Source organism: Ischnura elegans (genome assembly GCF_921293095.1).
Source record: "Ischnura elegans chromosome 13 unlocalized genomic scaffold, ioIscEleg1.1 SUPER_13_unloc_3, whole genome shotgun sequence".
Classification (NCBI taxonomy): Eukaryota; Metazoa; Arthropoda; class Insecta; order Odonata; family Coenagrionidae; genus Ischnura; species Ischnura elegans.
In genome coordinates, this window is record NW_025791659.1 from 4,508,324 (window position 1) to 4,526,560 (window position 18,237).

At 37.7% G+C, this 18,237-nt stretch overlaps 3 protein-coding genes across 4 annotated transcripts in view; 1 reads left to right on the plus strand and 2 right to left on the minus strand.

Annotated features, from left to right (window-relative positions):
* The window catches only part of LOC124172975 (craniofacial development protein 2-like), a 16,583-nt gene extending 10,396 nt beyond the window's left edge, over positions 1–6,187 (minus strand). The window contains exon 1 of the mRNA XM_046552505.1: positions 5,048–6,187. Coding sequence (XP_046408461.1) covers positions 5,048–6,187 — 1,140 coding nt within the window. The remainder of the gene's footprint in view (positions 1–5,047) is intronic.
* On the plus strand, positions 3,825–15,518 carry LOC124172859 (zinc finger protein 883-like). 2 transcript variants are annotated; one of them, XM_046552359.1, is made up of 3 exons: positions 3,825–3,991; positions 11,009–11,117; positions 12,976–15,518. In XM_046552359.1, exon 3 carries the CDS (start codon positions 13,167–13,169, stop codon positions 14,952–14,954), a length of 1,788 nt encoding a protein of 595 aa, XP_046408315.1. In that variant the 5' UTR covers positions 3,825–3,991; positions 11,009–11,117; positions 12,976–13,166; the 3' UTR covers positions 14,955–15,518. The 2 variants fall into 2 exon arrangements, with proteins under 2 accessions (XP_046408315.1, XP_046408314.1); XM_046552358.1 differs by lacking the exon at positions 11,009–11,117.
* Positions 6,691–9,999, minus strand: LOC124172976. Its single transcript, XM_046552506.1, has 5 exons — positions 9,159–9,999; positions 8,498–8,970; positions 7,767–8,435; positions 7,154–7,251; positions 6,691–7,042 (listed from the first exon to the last, which is right to left on the minus strand). Exons 1-5 carry the CDS (start codon positions 9,997–9,999, stop codon positions 6,691–6,693), a joined length of 2,433 nt encoding a protein of 810 aa, XP_046408462.1.
* Positions 15,519–18,237: the final 2,719 nt, after the last annotated feature.

Here is an 18,237-nt window from a genome sequence, read left to right on the forward strand (position 1 = left end):
CCTTTGTGGTTGCATGCAAAAGAAATTGGGATTAGGTGAAATATTTGGTGGATTTCGTTATTTTGCTAGAGGAATATTTCATACAGTTTATATAGTCAGTGTTCTTAATAGATTCTTGTTGGAAAATCAAGCTGCAGAAAGCAGTGGCGTGGCCAGGAATTTCGTTGGGGGGGGGGGGGGCCAAAAGCAGGAGGGGAAATTTTTCGAAAAATTATAGGTGTTATAAGGAAGGGTTTTAAACTAATTTTAACACATTTCATAATCGATAAAACCTCAATTGTTAGACAAATAATTGGTAAATTCATAATTTTCAATGTTTTGTTTCCATTTTTGAAGGAATAAAATAATATTATTTTTCGGGAGGGGACCTGACCCCTTGGAGCCCCCCTGCCAACCCCCGCTGGCAGAAAGAAAGCCAATATGGTTCATGCGATGTGAATAGTGCTGTGAATAAAAAGAAAAATCACAGAGCATCGGGCGTATTTACACCGTTGAGGTCATTTACTAATTGCCCCCCAGACGGCACAGAATCATCCGTATCTAATTCGTATGCAGATAGTATCCATTGACGAAAAGCGCAGGAGCGTTAGTCAATGGATACTATCTGCATACGAATTAGATACGAAGGATTCTGTGCCGTCTGGGCCAGCCGTTGGGCGTCAATGCCATGTAATTGTGATCTCTTGTACCTCATCGTTTCTTTCATTTGCTCTCTAGTTATATTTTTCTAGCAATTAGCAGAGGCAAATTATGACCCATTAAATTGTTAAAAATAATACAGTCATAAATATTCACGAAATACAACAAATAATTATTAATATAAAGTTCGAGATACTAATGATAAAGTCGAGCTGATAGGCAAAAGACCGAAATGAATATTAACGAAAGACTATAGCTTTTAAATATATGATGTTCTTTTGATGACTTGAGCGCTATGGACAAATTAGTGTACACATAATCTCATAAGAATGACTTAGGGACTGCTTATTTTTGAGATTAGGACGATTGAAATTGTGAAAGTGAAAGGATTCTTTGTGGGGAAGAATAGGAATGGCTTGTTTTTGAAGAAGGAAAATCTAACTTATTAGTACTAATAGAACTTGCTAATTTTCTGAAGCCGGAGATATTAACTTTGTATTAGGAATTTCTAATGTAAGTAAGTATGATTTTAAGTAAGATTTAGGGTTACTTTTTAGTCTACGTCAAGCAGATACGGTAGCCCTTACAGATGCTTTGCAAAAACAGTTTTGAATTTTTAATCGGATGATTATAAAATGCATAATTTTTGAAATGGTTACTGATTCGGACACGGACGTAACCAGCGGGTGGCAAGAGGGGGCAACTGCTCTCCCTACCTAGAAGAGAAAACAAATTTTGCTAATAACAAAAGGTATGAACAAATGTTCATTTAGAAGAAAAATTATATTAATTTAAGACATGAAACTACAATATAATCATTGTTTTTCAGGCAAATAATTATAAAAACTAATAAATTGCTGTCATAATTTCCTTAAAATTTTGGTTTCATTACCCTTTTCTTTGCAAAAAAAGTTACAAATTTGAACGACCACAGCGCTAGCTTCCCCCTCCCACCGTTTTGATTCTGGGTTCTCCCATGGATTCGGAGCCAAACAATTGTTAGCACCAAGTCTGTGTTTTGTTCGTTGGGGAGCTGTCTGACTTATGATTCAATTCGACAAACTTTTGTATCAGGGCAAAATTAAATTTTAGCGCATTTTCGCAACTAAGACGTACTTTTATCGTTAAAGAGAAAAAAGCCACGACTTTAATATAAGCATCAGCAATAGGTCTCTGAACACCTATTTAGGTAAAGACGTTTCTGAAAATTATGTGTGGTTATTAAGGTAAAAGTTGTAACAATATGGCTGTAAAGTCATCTATTTTTTTTATTATGAGCATTTAAAATACCTCTTACAAGCCATCAAAGAAAAACGTAATTCGCACCGCCGCCATCTTGAATGACGTCAGCTCATGTCATAACCAACTTCATCGTGCACATTATTGAAGTTTACAGTGGAGATATTGTGGTTATTACGCCGTATTTTTTTGTGTCGTAGTTATTCCTCGACATGTCGAAGCGTATCTTCAAGTACTGTATTGTGCCTAAGTGCAGAAATACGACTATAAATGCTCCAAATAAATATTTTCATACGGTCACCCAAGACTCAAGGCCTGTTTACACGGTGCATTAACCCGTACGGGTTAATGTCTAAATGTATGAACGCGAGAATGAACGCCAAAATGCACCGTGTAACCACCCAACTTGTGCGAATGCATGCACAGAAAATAGAACCTGTTCTAATTTGGTTCATGCATTCGTACATGTTCCGTTCCGGTCCACAAAAATCATTCACGCAAACGTACATTAACTCGTACGTGTTAATGTACCGTGTAAACAGGCCTTTAGAACGAAGATTGGTTCGGATGAGAAAGTGCCGACGAATGTGAATGAATGAAAAAAATGAATTCTAATATTAACGCAATGTTTATCAGATTTGACTCAAACCTATACCTACTCATCTCCACCAGTGGAAAGATTTTTCACTTGCTGGCTTTATCCACTTCGAGGGGATCTCTGTCCGAAACTCTTTGAAAAAATTGTATCCCTCAAGGAGAATAATGCAACCATGTAGAGCAACATTTGGGAAGTTTTACTTTAAACAATAAAATATATATATTTAAAACATACCTTTCTCGTGTACTATCTTTACGAGCAAAAACTGGTAAAATATTTTTGAAGATATCTTAGTTTCCATACAAATGTATTTCTTTTATTTCAAAAAGTATTTCAAATACTGATTTAGATTTCAAACACCCAAGTCACAGGTATTGTGCGTTTCAATTTTGCCCAGCCCTGCTTACATAATACTTGAACTGCTGTCCTAACTTATCAGATCTAGCTATGCAATCATTGCAAGAAAGGCTGTAAACTTCCACCTCACCGTCCTCCTCAAAAACTCGTGCCTCCACATAATAGGTCTTAGTTGTGCTCCGGAAACACACGAGCTCAAACGATACATTCGTTTTGATTGTGCATAATTTGCACACAACCAATGGCGTCGTCAGCGTAATCTTCTCGTCCGACCCTAATTGGAATAAAATAAAATACAATAAAAAAACAATAAAATGGAATTTCATTGTTAAATTTCATAAACACATTTAATATGTATTTTACATGAGCCACTAATATTATATTTCCATATCTATGCATCTTCACTCCTCGCCTTTCAGCATGCATGCAGCAATTGTCGTTGCTTATGTAAGTAAACATTGCTGCCGTTGTAATATTCGGCAAGTTTCTGGGAGTCAGCCTTGGTGAAACCAGATTCCGTACGGGACGTTTGTTTTTTTTACGATAAAACCTCCGAAAGATATATAAGAAATAAAACCTCACTTAAAGTCGTTAAATAAACCGAGAAATTTAGGGGCAATGCGCAACGCCACTGATATTTCTCACGCGATTGCATGAGCTAACGTTCACTTTCCGGCTTGCCCATGGAATTACGATTTGAAGTGGGTGTGTTTGTGGAACTGTTACGGTCATTTATTTGGTAAATTCTTAACAAATACGTAAAAAAAAGTGTGTTAAAGAGGAGTTAATAACAATTTACTATATTTAACGATTTGTAGTTAATATTTGAAGGCGTATTAAAATTTTGTCGAGAGACCTATTGACGCAACCACGTATATCCATTCCAAAATTACCGCCCCTCGAATTTTGATATCGATCTGTCGATGTGTTTAGAGCTCGATTAGTCGATAGCGTCGAGTCGAGCGACCGTTCGATTAGTGTATGAGCGGGAGCAAGCTGGAGCACGTTGTGAAGTTGCATAGATTTTATACTCTATAGGAGTTTGTGTTCATCCCGTTAAATACTTAAGTCGGTATTTTGTGTACTTTGAGATGTAGTGTTCTCATACTTAAAATTCCTTGTGGATTAATGTTGATGCCGGACTTCCTTCTAATCGAGGTTAGTAGATGTATGTTTGTAAATAAGTTCGTGGTTAAGCAATTTATTTGTGTTGTAATCCTTTACATATGCTACGTAGGCTATATATATTGTATGTGTTCTTGTAGTTCTTTTAAAAAAGATATAAGTTATCCTGCTTATTACCCTAATTGATCTAGAATTGGTACTGGATCCTTCATTTCCTGTAATGATTCGAAGAAATTATTAGATCATCTTGTATTATCATAAAATGTATATCATATCAGAACCTAATAATAACATCATGAATATAGTTTCTCATGCACCAGGGCTGCTATTCTGGATGGAATAGCATTATGCTCTTCTCCGATATTGCAACCGATGTTGCTATAATTAGCATTTTGCAAGGCTTATGCTATTCGGTATTCAGAACGGTTGCAATTCGTGTTTTTGCTACACCGGAAGACGTAATTCTCAAAATAGCATAGGCCCGTTGCTATTCACTATTCTGAACGGTAAATTGCAACCGGTAGTGTTGCAATAATATTACGTGGTCTTCGAGGCCGAGCTATTCGGTATTGCAACCCAGAAAACGTGCGCATTGCGATGTCAAATTGTTTTTCTGAGGTTAAAGTAACCTAATCAGCTATTAAAACATGGAATAATTGCCAAAAATAAAATGATATCTGCTTTATTTTAATTTAATAACAGTAGCATACGTGATGAATATTTACCTAGTTAAGTGAATTGGTTAGAAATTAACATTCGAGCTTAATACATGAAGCACAAGCTTGCTTCATCGATAGTACGAAAACAATAACAATTAATGCAAAGAATTATTACGATTAGCCCAAATTTTCCATGTTTTATTCATATTTACAATTCATAATTTTATTTCATCACTTGACTTGCTACTAAAAATATCCTCAATGTATGCTATCAGGTCGATTCTTGAAAAATTTCAAGCTTGTGTTAACACACTAACTCGCCAAATATAATAATAGTTATAGCTAATATATATATTATAGCTAAGCTATAATAATGCGCGGTGTACCCCTCTTTTGTCATTCTTTTGACAGCTTTGTAAAATTTTCTTACTTCACTTGTTTGGTCATTTAATTCTTCTATTTCTTGCAACTGCTTTTGCATTGCTTCTGTTTTCTTTTTTCTCCACACCTTATTTGCTACCATTCTTAACCTTTTATATTCTCTTCTATGACCTCTTGTATCCCTAGCAATCATTATTTCCCGAGCTTTGTTTTTGTTTCTAACGGCATCCATACATTCCGCATCACACCAGTCACTATTCCTTTCCTTCTTTCTTTCACTGATTTCTTCTTCTGCTATTTCCTTAATGATTGTTTCTAAATCATTCCATTTTTCATTGATATTCTTATCTGCCTGGTACTCAAAAAGTTTTCTCTCCATACCTCTTTGGTACTTCTCTAAGTTCTCTTGGATGTTCAGTTTTCCAACATTCCAATGTTTTCTGGTTGATTTGGATGTTACTTTGGTTTTTGCCAATTTTTGCTTAATGATTGCCCTTACTAAGTAGTGATCACTGTCGCAGTTGGGACCCCTGCAGGCTCTGACATCAATAACTGATGATGAATGCCTTTTCTTAGTCAGCACGTGATCTATTTGATTAACTATATTTGTACCTGGGACTTTACAAGTCCCTAAGTGTATTCTTTTGTGAGGGAAACATGTACTTTTTATGATGAAGTTGTTTCTGGCTGCAAATTGCACGAGTATATCACCATTTTCACTCCTTTTCTCATGTATTGAGTATCCTCCAACTACTCCTTTCATTTTGTCTTCCCTCCCATTTTTTGCATTAAAGTCGCCTAAAATTGTAACCATATCATATTTTTGACAAAGATTTAACACATTGTCCAGGCATTCATAGAAATCTTCCTTCTCCAGTTCCGTCTTGTCCTCCGTAGGTGCATGAGCTGTGATGAAAGTCATATTTCTAAACTTTCCTTTTATTCTTATCTTGCAAATTCTCTCATTTATTGGTTCAAATAATAAGAGGCTCTTTCTTATATTACTCGAAATAATGAATCCTGTACCATATCTTCCTGTCCTATTCTCTGGACCACTGTAGAGTAAGGTGTATTCCTTCTTATTAATTCTGCCTTGTCCTTGCCATCTTATCTCTTGTAACCCAATGACATCGATTCTGTACTTCTGCATCTCATCTGCTATTTCTTTCATCTTTCCTGGCTTCAACATTGTTCTTACATTCCATGTTGCAATCCGTAACTCGTGTTTCCGTTCTCGCGTAGGTCTTTGGCCATTATATCCATCCGTCCGAGGCTGATTTTTGTTTTCATGAACTAAGGTCTTTTTCTGGTGTAGGGTTGTTAGCCCTACGACCTACCCTCAACCTGGAGGACCTGGGTTTTTTTATCAAGGTTTTCCGTCCTCTAGCCTTTGGTGATCCAACACCTCACTACAAGGCAGTAGTGCTAGTTCTGGTCCACCCCGAGTATTTTATTTCCTCGGTACCCACCATATCTGGTGAGCATTCCCCTATCCGCCACCTGGGGAGGCGCCCGTTGGGAGACTAGCAACTCCACACGGGATCTTTACTTTTACAGTCATTGTGAAACTCACCAACTTTTACTATTTGGTCTGTATGCCTTATCCAAAGAACCTTATCTTCATCAGCAACTTCATACAAATATGTCTGGAACCCCAACACCTTAACAATGGTTGCTTTTACCCAAGTCGTCTTATTTTGACACACGGTAATCTTTCACATACACAACCTCCCCCACATTAAAATTTATATTACTCTGGCCATGGTGGTAATCTATCTGTTTTCTGTTATTCTTAGCAACAAAGGATGCTGATAAAAAAGATAACCTGGTCTTTGGCTCACGTCCAAACATCAATTTGGCAGGAGTCTCATTAGTAGCACAGTGGGGTGTTGTGCGGTAAGAAAACAGATACTTGCTTACTAGGGAACACATGCTTAATCCTGCCTGTCTCACATCCCCTAACAGCCTATGTAAAGCCTCCTTGAAGGTTTGAACACAATTCTCTGCAGCTCCGTTCGTAGATGGGTGGTAGGGAGCAAACAACCTGTGTACAATTCCATTGTTTGCACAGAAATTTTTAAACTCAAGGGACGTAAATTGACGGCCATTGTCGGTGATTATGATATTAGGGAGTCCAAAACGGGCAAAACAGTACCTTAGCTTTTCAATCATTGATTGTGAATCAGTTTCTGTCATTTCAAAAACCTCAGGCCATTTAGAGAAAGCATCAATCATAATCAAGAACACTTTACCCTTAAAAGGTCCCAAAAAATCCAGGTGAATTCGATCAAATACATGTTTAGCATCATGAAACTTAATCAAAACTGATTTTCCAGGAGACCTGGAATTACTTAGACAAGGATGGCAACTTCTAACATAACGCTCAATATCTTCATCCAGCCCTGGCCACCAAAAGTACTGACGGGCAAGCATTTTCATTTTAACCATTCCACAGTGCGCCCCATGAATTTCATCTAAGAGCTGCCTCCGGTATTTGGTTGGTATCATAACCCTGTAACCTCACATTAGAAGACCATTGTCAAGGGTAATCTCATTTAAACGCCTAAAATATTGCTTTAACTCTTCAGCCACCATACTTGGCCAACCATCTCTAAAGTATAGGACCACCTTGCCCAAAATTTTTTCTATTGGTATTGCATTTCTAATCTCTGTTGAGGTTATGGGAAGTTTATCTTCAATTAAAAAATTAAAATAGTCATAATCATTATTTTCAAAGCTAGTAACATTTGAAGGCAGTCGGGACAAACCATCAGCTGCCGAATCCATATTCCCTTTGATATACTGGAAGGTATAGTCAAACCCACTAAGGAACAATGTCCATCTTTGTAGCCTTCCTGCAGCCATTTGGGGTATGCCTTTTTTTCGCCAAAAAGGGCTGAGAGAGGTTTGTGATCTGAGCAAAGTATAAATTCACGGCCCATCAAGTATTGATAGAATTTATTAACACCCCAATAAATAGCCAAAGCTTCCCGGTGTATGACTGAGTACCTTCTTTCTGTAGGGTTTAAGGTTCGTGATGCAAAGCATATTGGCTTTTCGCTTTTATCAGGATAAACATGGAACAGAACTGCTCCTAATCCCACATTGGATGCATCACAGACTAGCTTAATATCGACACTTGGGTCATAATGGGCCAAACTTTGATCAGAGGTAATAATAGCCTTAACTTGCTGAAAAGATCTTTCACAATCAATCGTCCACCTAAATGGTGTATTTGCCTTAAGCAATCCATGAAGAGGATTTAATACAGTTGCTAATCTTGGCTTAAATTTAGCATAATAATTCACCATACCTATGAAGGCCTTGACTTCAGGTACATTACGTTGTCTAGGCACTTCAACCATAGCTCTAACCTTATCTGGGTCCTTATGCAAACCTTCCTTGTCAATCACATGACCCAAATACTTAATCTCACGCTGGAAAAATTCACATTTTTTTAATTTAGAGTAAATCCTGCTTTAGTTAGCATCTCACAAACTATATTCAGATTGTTAAAAGGTTCTTCTCTACTTTTTCCAGTAACCACAATATCATCCAAAAAATTTATAACACCTGTCAACCCTTGTAAAACTTTTTCCACACTTTTCTGGAAGAGTGCACATGCTGGTTTTGTACCAAATGGGAGCCTATTAGGAACAAATATTCCCCTATGAGTGCTCCAAGCCAACAACTTTTTAGTTTCATCTGTTGATTCTAATTGATTATAAGCCTGGTAAAAATCCAACTTAGTGAAGTACTCCCCACCCTGCAGAGCAGCAAAGAGTTCCTCGATGCGAGGCAAAGGATGTTTAATATCATCCAAGTACTTATTTACTGTTACCTTGTAATCAACGCACAGTCTCAATCGGCCATCTGGCCGCATCACAGGGACCAAGGGTGTTCCCAATTCTGAATTAGTGACCAAGGGAACACCTTCCTTCTCCAATCTGTCCAATTCCTCATCCATTTTTGCTTTAAAAGCAAATGGTACAGGACGAGGTTTAAAAAATATTGGCTTGACTGACCCATTAATTTTTAGAGAAACCTTTTCATATTTAAACCTACCCAGCTCGGATTTAAACAATCCCCATATTTCTTAATTAGTATAACTAAATCTCTATCGCAATTCATTGCATTCACTGAATAGTTTAATAAATTACCTTTAAATATTTCAAACGCATCCATCAAATCCCTTCCAAACAAGGAGCGGGTACCACCCTCAACCACAATAAGCCTACAAAGCTTGCGTATGCCATTATAGCATATTTGAACATTGATCTCACCAGCAGGAACTACAATATGATTGTCATACATTCTTAATCGAATATCAGTTTCTTTAAGTCTACACATGGAGAAACGCTCATCATATACCGATTTTGGAATTACCGAAATCCCTGCACCCGAGTCTAGCTCCATACACAAAGGCTTATTATTAATGACTACACTGACAGTCAAAGGCCTTATTACCTTACTGTTTTCACAATAATTCATATGAACAAAATTCAAACAAGGCTCAGACTTTTCGCTAATATCAACAGAATGGTTACCCAAAATTTTACATGCCTTGGCTAAATGTCCTATCTGCTGACAATTTCGGCACCTATATTTCTTAAACTTACAACTCGAGAAATTGTGGTTACCTTCACCACAACTTCTGCACCTGTTCATTTCTCCCATAACATGCGAAGGGTGGGTCTGAAGGTCAGTTCCCTTTAATTCCTGCTTCCTATATTCATGGCCACTTGAAATGCCCGGTCTGGGTTGTTGACACTGCTTCCTCTTGACATTAATATAATCCATTTCCCCACATGCTGCTGTCATGGTAGAAAATGCCGCTTCCCTCTTAATGGCCATTTCCAAGATGTTCTGCAGTGGTGTAGTGTGGTCTTCTTCACACAGCTTATCCAGAATCGGTCCTCTTGATAGTCCACAAATAAATTTATCCTTTAGCATCTCGTCGAGCATAGTTCCAAATTTGCAGTCACTGGCCTTCTTCTTCATCTGTGCATACCATTCCCGAACAGTCTCCTGCGCTGATTGCCGCAACTCATAAAATTCAATTCTTTCTCCGAATACTGATATCCTCTTAGAGTAATGCTGCTTTAAAATGAGACACAGCTGGTCATAAGATTTCTCCGTGGGAAGTACCGGGTTGCACAGGTCTTTCAGTGTCTTTTATGCCTCTTCACCAACCAGAGTCAGTAGAACTGCCACTCTTCTTTCAGTACCTATATAGTTTGCCACAAAGTACTGTTCTAATCTCTCTTGGTATGTCTCCCAATCATCTCCATTCCGGTATTAATTCATGGAACCAATGCTGCTAGCAGACAAATGGACAATACTCATAGTTCCTGTTTGTGGATCAATAAGGCCTCCATCATCTCCAGCTGGTGAAGTCATTTTCTCAACCAAAGTTTTACTCCGTATATGATTGAATTAATTTTCCTCGTCGCCAATTTATAACATCTCTCACAGGCACAGTTTATTCATCATTACATCAGCATCAAAACTAGTGACAATCACATTATTAAAAGGAAAACAAACATTCTGCTACTTAGTAACCAGTATCCATTTACATACATTACAATTTCCAAAAAAATCCTAAAAAATCTTATATTCTTCCTCATTTACCCAGGGTTCTACCCTCTACAACTGTTTCCAACATCTTCTCGCGGCTCAACATGTATTCCCTCCATCCTTACCAGGTCTCTTCCATATCTCATGTGGAAGATGCCATTTGTCACCCACCATGTCAGCACTTCGTTCCTCTTCTCCATCCAGTTACCTTTTCAATTCTTCTCCACTCCCATATCTTGAATGCCTTCAGTCTTCCATTGTCCTTCTTCCTATGTGGATATGTTTTCACATGGAAAAGTGCTACACTGTAGATCAGACTCTTTTTGCTTAAGCTCATAGGTAACGTCCCTCTTATAGTTTCTCTTAATAATTATCCTTTCTACAACCTACGTTTATGTGACTGTTGAAAAAAATCGTTTTATCTCCATGAAAGGAAGGTTCCTGGCCATCACCAATGGTAATACGGGAATATTTATACCACAGAATAGGGACCCAAGGAATCTGAAGGGCGCATTCTTATGGAGGAAGAGATAACACCAGAGGTGTACCACACGATATGGCGTACTGTGTAAATGAGGGAAAATGGTGGAATTTAAATTTCAATGTTCTTATTTGAGGGTTATGAACCGGGTTTATGTAAATAATCATTTTGAATACACGATATTAGCTGAGATTGAACAAAATACGGGAAAGAAACTAATACAAAAAGAGGCATGGTGAGCAATGTGAGGTGATGGAAAATCGTCAAACTTTAAAGTGAAGAGCAAAGGAAGTATTGTAACTGTGATGATAAAATGTAATTTCATCTATGGCTATCAAGGTTCAAGCTTCTGGATCCGAAAATACTGTTGCTATTGGAGAAAGAGATAATTTTTTTGCCATACATCTGCCTCAGAGTTGTATGTATTAATCTCTGAAGCAAGCGGAAGGTATGTCAGATAGGTTTTATTGTTGATATGGAGGGATGTAGGGCTGGTGGGTAATATAAGCCTCCAATAACAAAAACTGTAATAAAATGTCCCATTCTAAGATGAGGTTCTTATGTGACATAGGTTTTTTTTCCTTACGTGAAAGACAAGTATGCCTAGAAGGTTATCGCAGCCTCCAATATGGCCTACCAATAATTTACAATTTAAATCGAATACCTATACTCAGAATGTGGCGTGATGAAACATTTTCCGATGTTGCCTTCTAGCTGAGCAATACTTTTCAATTAGTGAAAAGTTAATTATTAATTAAAATGCCTTGATGTGTAAAAACAAGATACTTTCTCAGTAAGGGATACTTCATGAGCCAAGAGTCAGTCATGTGCTTCACTCTCCTGGAGTATGGCGGTCATAGTTCCTCCTCTGCTCACTCGGTAGAATCTTTGCCACAGCAGTTTACATGCTATTTTTTTAAAATGATCATTATGATTACCAAGTGCCTATTCCCCATACCATATGGAGATTAAACCACAGTAAATATCCACAGGAGGGCAGAGTGATCACCACTGACCAAAAGAATCCCAGAAGAGAGGCCTTAATATATCTAGAGAGTGACCGTTTCATTGAGGGTAGCATATGACATTTCTGCAACAAGACTCATATGCTTCTTAGGTGTATATTTAAGAAACCAATGAACAGTTTCCAAAACAATGCACCCTTCTAGATGACTTGCTAGCACCTGCATTGGCTTGGAAGGAACTTGAGAACAAAACTGCATGATCTCTTTCGTTGCAATCTCTATAATTGATCATTTTATTGTTACCCTTTGAAATTATAAGTGACTATTTTTTTCATTCCCGAACTCTTTCAAGTCCATAATAAATATCCGCGTTGTACAGCAAAAGACAAGTGTATTTGTTCACCTTTCTCCCACAAGAATGATAGAATCTCAAAACTTCATCCATTAGATCCCTTGCTTTGCTTTCCCTTGAAAGTAGTATTACTGATGACAGGTGCAAGATTGGATGTTCGTTGCTCAACCCCCTAGTTTTATCCTCTCCAGATTTTAGTTTTTGGTAGGTTGGTAGTGTGCGTTCCTATCTCTATGTTGCCCCTATTCCTCTTTTGTGCTTACACCATTTATTAATTCCAATTGCTGAGCATTTTTCTAATTCTGGTTGCCTATTATTATTGCAGGTGTCGATTTGTGGTGTTTTTTTGTAATTGTTCAATATATTATTTAGCAATACACTCACATTTTCACTTATAGATGAGCATATATTAAAAGGGGCAGCCCATCTCGTTTCTTTAAATCAGGTATCTTTTCGATTTTGAAATAAATAAACATTTTGATAGAAAGCAATAAACGTATATTCCTTTCTATCAAATTGCTTAGGTTATCAACCAAAGGGCTGTTATATATTTGTTCACTAAAACTTTGTTTTGTGATTAAAATATTAAAATTCTTTTCTAGGGCTCCCAGCTGGTGGAAAGAAGGGAAACATCTAGGTGATGACTGTATCCCTACCTCAGCTTCATTGACAGTCATTTATTCCAAGAGTGGAATATCCTTTGCAGGGAATTGAAAGAATGTGATGAATGAAGACTTGGAAAACTGTGGTGGTCTTTATGCTGATAAGCTGAAAACCTGCTCAATTCCTGACGATGGACAAACAAGTATCCAAAATCAGTGGAGCCAGAATCACAAGGTCTGTTGCGAGGTGTGGAAGTGGTTGTGATGCACCAATTATCCCTAATGCCCTTAGAGTGGTCAGAATGAGTAAAAGGAGGAGTTGGGCAAAGGCAGTCGTGGGGAACAAAGATGAGTTAAGTAATTGTGAGACGGAAAATGCTGTAAAGGGTCACAGATCAAACGACACTTCATATAATTGCTACCACTGCACAGGTGGATTCAGCACCAAAAGTGAGCTCATTAAACACCTTGAAACTCATTTTGGTGCGTGGAATGCGGAGGTTGATGCAGAGTCGTCTATGGTGCAAGATGAGTCTCTCAAAACCAATGTATCGTGTGGGGAAAGTGTTCGTTCTGGCGAGTTAAAAACCACCGTGACTTTAAAAGGTCTGAAAAGTAAAAGACAAGTGCCGACGCAAAAAGGAAATGTGCCACCTGGGGAGGTCTCTGGAGGAACTCTGGAGGTACAAAAGGGTAGAAAAGGGAGACGATTTGTTGTAGATCCTAAACCATATTTTGAGAGTATGTCCTCAAATTCCTCCCCTTGTGATAGAAACATTAAAAATGAAAAGTGTTCAAGTGCAAGAGAGAGACCTTCGTGTAGTGTGTGCTATAAGTGTTTCACTTGTGCTTCTGCTCTCAACAATCACATGCGTAAACACACTGGGGAGAAACCTTTTACATGCACCATCTGCAATAAGTCATTCTCTTGGAGTTCCAGCCTCAACCAGCATATGTGCATGCATACAGAAGAGAAAGGCTTTTCATGTAAATTTTGCTGTAAATCATTCAGATATCATTCGAACCTCACAGAGCACCTGCGCATACACACAGGAGAGAGGCCTTATTCCTGTAGTGTCTGTAATAAGTCTTTCTCCAAGAGTAGCACCCTCAAAAACCATATGCATACCCACACAGGAGAGAGGCCTTTTTCCTGTAGTGTCTGCAATAAGTCATTCTCTCTGAGTGGCAACCTCAGCAACCATATGCGTACTCACACAAAAGAGAGGCCTTATTCATGTAAAATATGCTGTAAATCATTCAGTCGTAGTCACACCCTTACTAATCACATGCACGTACACACAGCAGATAAACGTTATACATGCAGCATCTGCTACAATTCTTTCTCTCAGAGCGGCTCCCTTGACTCTCACATGCGTACGCACACAGGAGATAGGCCTTACTCATGTAAAATATGCTGTAAATCATTCAGTCGTAGTGACGCCCTTACTAGTCACGTGCGCATACACACAGCAGATAAACCGTATTCCTGCAGTGTCTGCAATAAGTCATTCTCTCATAGCAGATCCCTCTCCAGCCATATGCCTGTGCACACAGGAGATAGGCCTTATTCCTGCAGTGCCTGCAATAAGTCCTTCACTCAGAGCAGCGCCCTCTACGTCCATATTCGTACACACACGGGGGAGAAACCTTATACATGTAGCATTTGCTGTAAATCTTTTGCTCATAGTTCCCACCTAACCACACACAATCGCATCCACACAGGAGAAAGACCTTATTCCTGTAGTGTCTGCGACAAATCTTTCACTCACAGTTCCCACCTAACCGTACACATGCGAGTGCACACAGGGGATAAACCTCACTCATGCACAATCTGCAGTAAATCCTTCGCTCAGAAGTCCACCCTCGACTGTCACTTTCGCACCCATACAAAGGAGAAACCCTATTCATGCAGCGATTGTGGGAAATCTTTCTCTCAGAAAGGGTACCTCACGAGGCATTTCCGTACACACGTGTGAGGGACATTATTCTTCCAGCTACTGGTATAATTGGCCAATGATTGATTAGGGATTTCTTAGTTAGTCGCAGTTAGTACTTAGATTTTTAGACTTAGTTTGTTCACGTTCCTTAAGATGCTGAATTGGCAGAGATCTCCAATGTGTGTTTTTTGCTGATAAGGGACACAAAGAATTTTTAAGAAAAATATCTGGATACTCAGCAAGCAACATCAGGGTATTTATTAACATCAGGGATGCTTTATTCTTCCAGTTAATGTTATGAAGGGTTTATTCACTTTGGTTACTTATGCGCACATGGTTTGCATACTCTCTGGAAGCAATGTGATGAAGATATCATGATTTTTCTCATTTTACCTTAGGCAAATCTGCATGTAAAGTCAAGGATTTCAGATTTGTATTTAGATGGAGCTCGGAAGCTCCAAGTGCAAGGCCACCCACTTGTCCACCCTCGGCAGTGTGCCAGTAAATTTTACTCAATGTTGTCTGCTAAAAGGTCTTATCTCCTTTGTCATACCCTATTAGCCCTTTGTATGTCTCATTGTGAATTACTAATGAATGCAAGGTTTTCTGGCTTGAAAAAGTGCGAAATATGTAAAAAAAAACCTAAAAATATTGTGACAGTAGTGAAAAGATATTTTGTAATAAAAGATATGTTACTGAATTTGATATTCAAATATGTTTATTATGCCAATTATTCAAAGGTAAACTATTTTCATATTTCCTAACCTTTTTTCTGTAAAAGTTTTACGTGCACAGATATCGTAGATATTCATATGTAATCATTACTTTGTATGCTAATCGGTAAAACTTTCCAGGCTGTATATCAAGAATATCTTTCTTCATACAGATGAATAAGTTGGTAGAGTATGATTGACAAGGAAAGTATCCAATCTCGGCCATTGCAATTTATTAATATTCCCAGTTTCCATAAGTCAGAATGTAGTGGTTGTCACATTGGGTTCTAACTGATTTTTGGCAATCGACTAAAGCATAGTCTTTTAATAACCACTGTATGTGAATTTAAAAAAATATGACGATATGCAAGGTAAGATGGTGACCACGGGCATTGTTGATACTCGTTCAATATCTTTTATGTGCTAAATTATAAAACTGATAATAGCAATGAATGTGGTTATGCAATTGTGTTGAAATCATAGCCTTCTCGTTTAATCATGAAATACATGTCAACCTTAATCTTACTCAGCCTTTAAGCTCACCCATTGGTGTATTCTCCACAATTTTTAATTCGATATTAAAATAAAAAAACTGAAAAAGCAATACCTATGAACATCTAATGATGTTGAACCTGTAGCCTTCTCATGTACTCATGAAATAAATGCCAAACTAACTCAGCCCTTTAGCTCACCTTTTGTCATATTCACCAATTTTAAGTCGATATTTTTTGTAATTCATTCGCCATACCAAATAGCTGCAATTGGCCACTGGCACATACCTATTTTTCGATCCTTTGCATATCACTATCCATCCAAGTATAAGACTTTAAAATCCCAATTACTAATGGCTGAAGTGAAGATAGTCAACTTTTGAGAAAAAGGTTTGATTCGCCTAATATTCAGTCACGTTAAAATGTTTGCCTTGAATTTACTTATCAATTTAACACTAGTCAAAGACCCATTTGATAGGATGGAAAATCAGGAACAAAAATTCATTCGACCAAATGCCACAACATATTTCTATTGGTTGTCTCTCTTTTGGCATATTTTTGCTTTGTCCTAAAAAATTATTTTTCATTAATATTTTACTCCTATATTTCCCTCCCACTGTCACGGAGAATCATTACATTAGCCCAATTATAAGGAGACTTTGTACTGGACTTACCATTTCTTTCAAAAGACATTGAAACTTTTGTAACCGTATTCTTCCTCACTTTTCACAATTAAAGCCCCAATGCCTTCTAGTTTGACCTTTGCTCCTTTTCTTTTGAATCCATTAATTTATGAATACAGGAATATTTTATGCATTGGGGTCGTTGGATTGGGTACAAATCATAATCTTTGACACAACTACAGAACATATAGAACTATAACTATGGAAACACTATCACTCATTTCCTTCCACAGCTTTATTCATTTTTCTTTTCCGCTTGCCTTTCACTTATCGCTCGTCTCTGTTTGTTTGCCTCATACATTCTCATGTTATTATCCATTGAACAACTCCCCCTTCCCTTCACTTTTTACACAGCACTGATTATGTCGCGTTCAACATTTTTACTACTATACAATATTCGCAGTACTTATTCACTAGTTCCATATCTGTTCCTTCTTTGCTATCTCTTCACTGCAAACCAACATAGATACATTGAATATGCATGAAGTCATAACACTTTGCATCAAGGTGACTTATGTACCATAGAATTTTATTCAACACAATTTAAATAATAGGGAACATACCATGTCCTTTCCACACATCGGCTTTCATTGTTCAACCATATGCAATACCCATTAAAGTCTGCTTCAAAAAATGCTGCATCCAACTGATATCAATTCATGAGAAGACTCACTTTTTCTTCATCTTGCTATTCACCAGTACATTGATTACAATAGGGTAGTTTCCTTCATCAAATAAAACAAAAGGTATGGATTGCGATTCGTTACCCACCATTAGTGTATTCATAATATACAATTTTTTTGTTTAGACGAATGTTAATGTTCAATTTTAACCTCATTTGAAAAAGGCCAAATTGGCACCCATGCTATTCCACTCCACGTGACGACACAGGGACCTAGTTTCTTTAAGAGTAGATACGAGTTTTACATGGTGTGAGATTACCAATGCATGCATGAGGGACAGAGCTCAGGGAAACATCTCGCGCCGGGCTCCTTCACGGGAAGTTGTTTCTCAGGAAGGAATTGTTCAGGTAGTTGGTTCCTCCACTTAATGACCTTTCCTAGCGGGGTGCGGAGTTTTTTCTCGGCGACTGGACAAATATAATTCTCGACCCTTTCCTGAAGGCAGCCCATCACGGCATAATTTTGCAGTCAATTTATTGTTACTAGTGCGATTTAATTTTTCTTCATTATTACTAAATCAGTAAATGTCAGTTGATCAATAACCAATGAACTTTCATTTTGCAATGCCTGTAGAACTTATAAACAAAGTTCAACGGTTATTTTTAGGATTTTCAGCAAAAGGGCATTATATCATAGACCAACAAATACTTAAAAGGGAATGAAATCTTTTTATGTTCCTAGCATACTTCTAGGTATTTATGATATTAACATATTTTAGATCCATGATGCCCAAATCCACTCTCTCCTCATTG

Coding starts and splice junctions, on each gene's coding strand:
- LOC124172976 (XM_046552506.1), bottom strand. CDS start 9,999: ATGAAGAAGAAGGCCAGTGACTGCAAATTTGGAACTATGCTCGACGAG. Junction 8,971..9,158: donor TGCGTTTGAAATATTTAAAG/GTAATTTATTAA, acceptor TTGCTTTTAAAG/CAAAAATGGATGAGGAATTG. Junction 7,043..7,153: donor TCAATGATTGAAAAGCTAAG/GTACTGTTTTGC, acceptor AATTGTACACAG/GTTGTTTGCTCCCTACCACC.
- LOC124172859 (XM_046552359.1), top strand. CDS start 13,167: ATGGACAAACAAGTATCCAAAATCAGTGGAGCCAGAATCACAAGGTCT.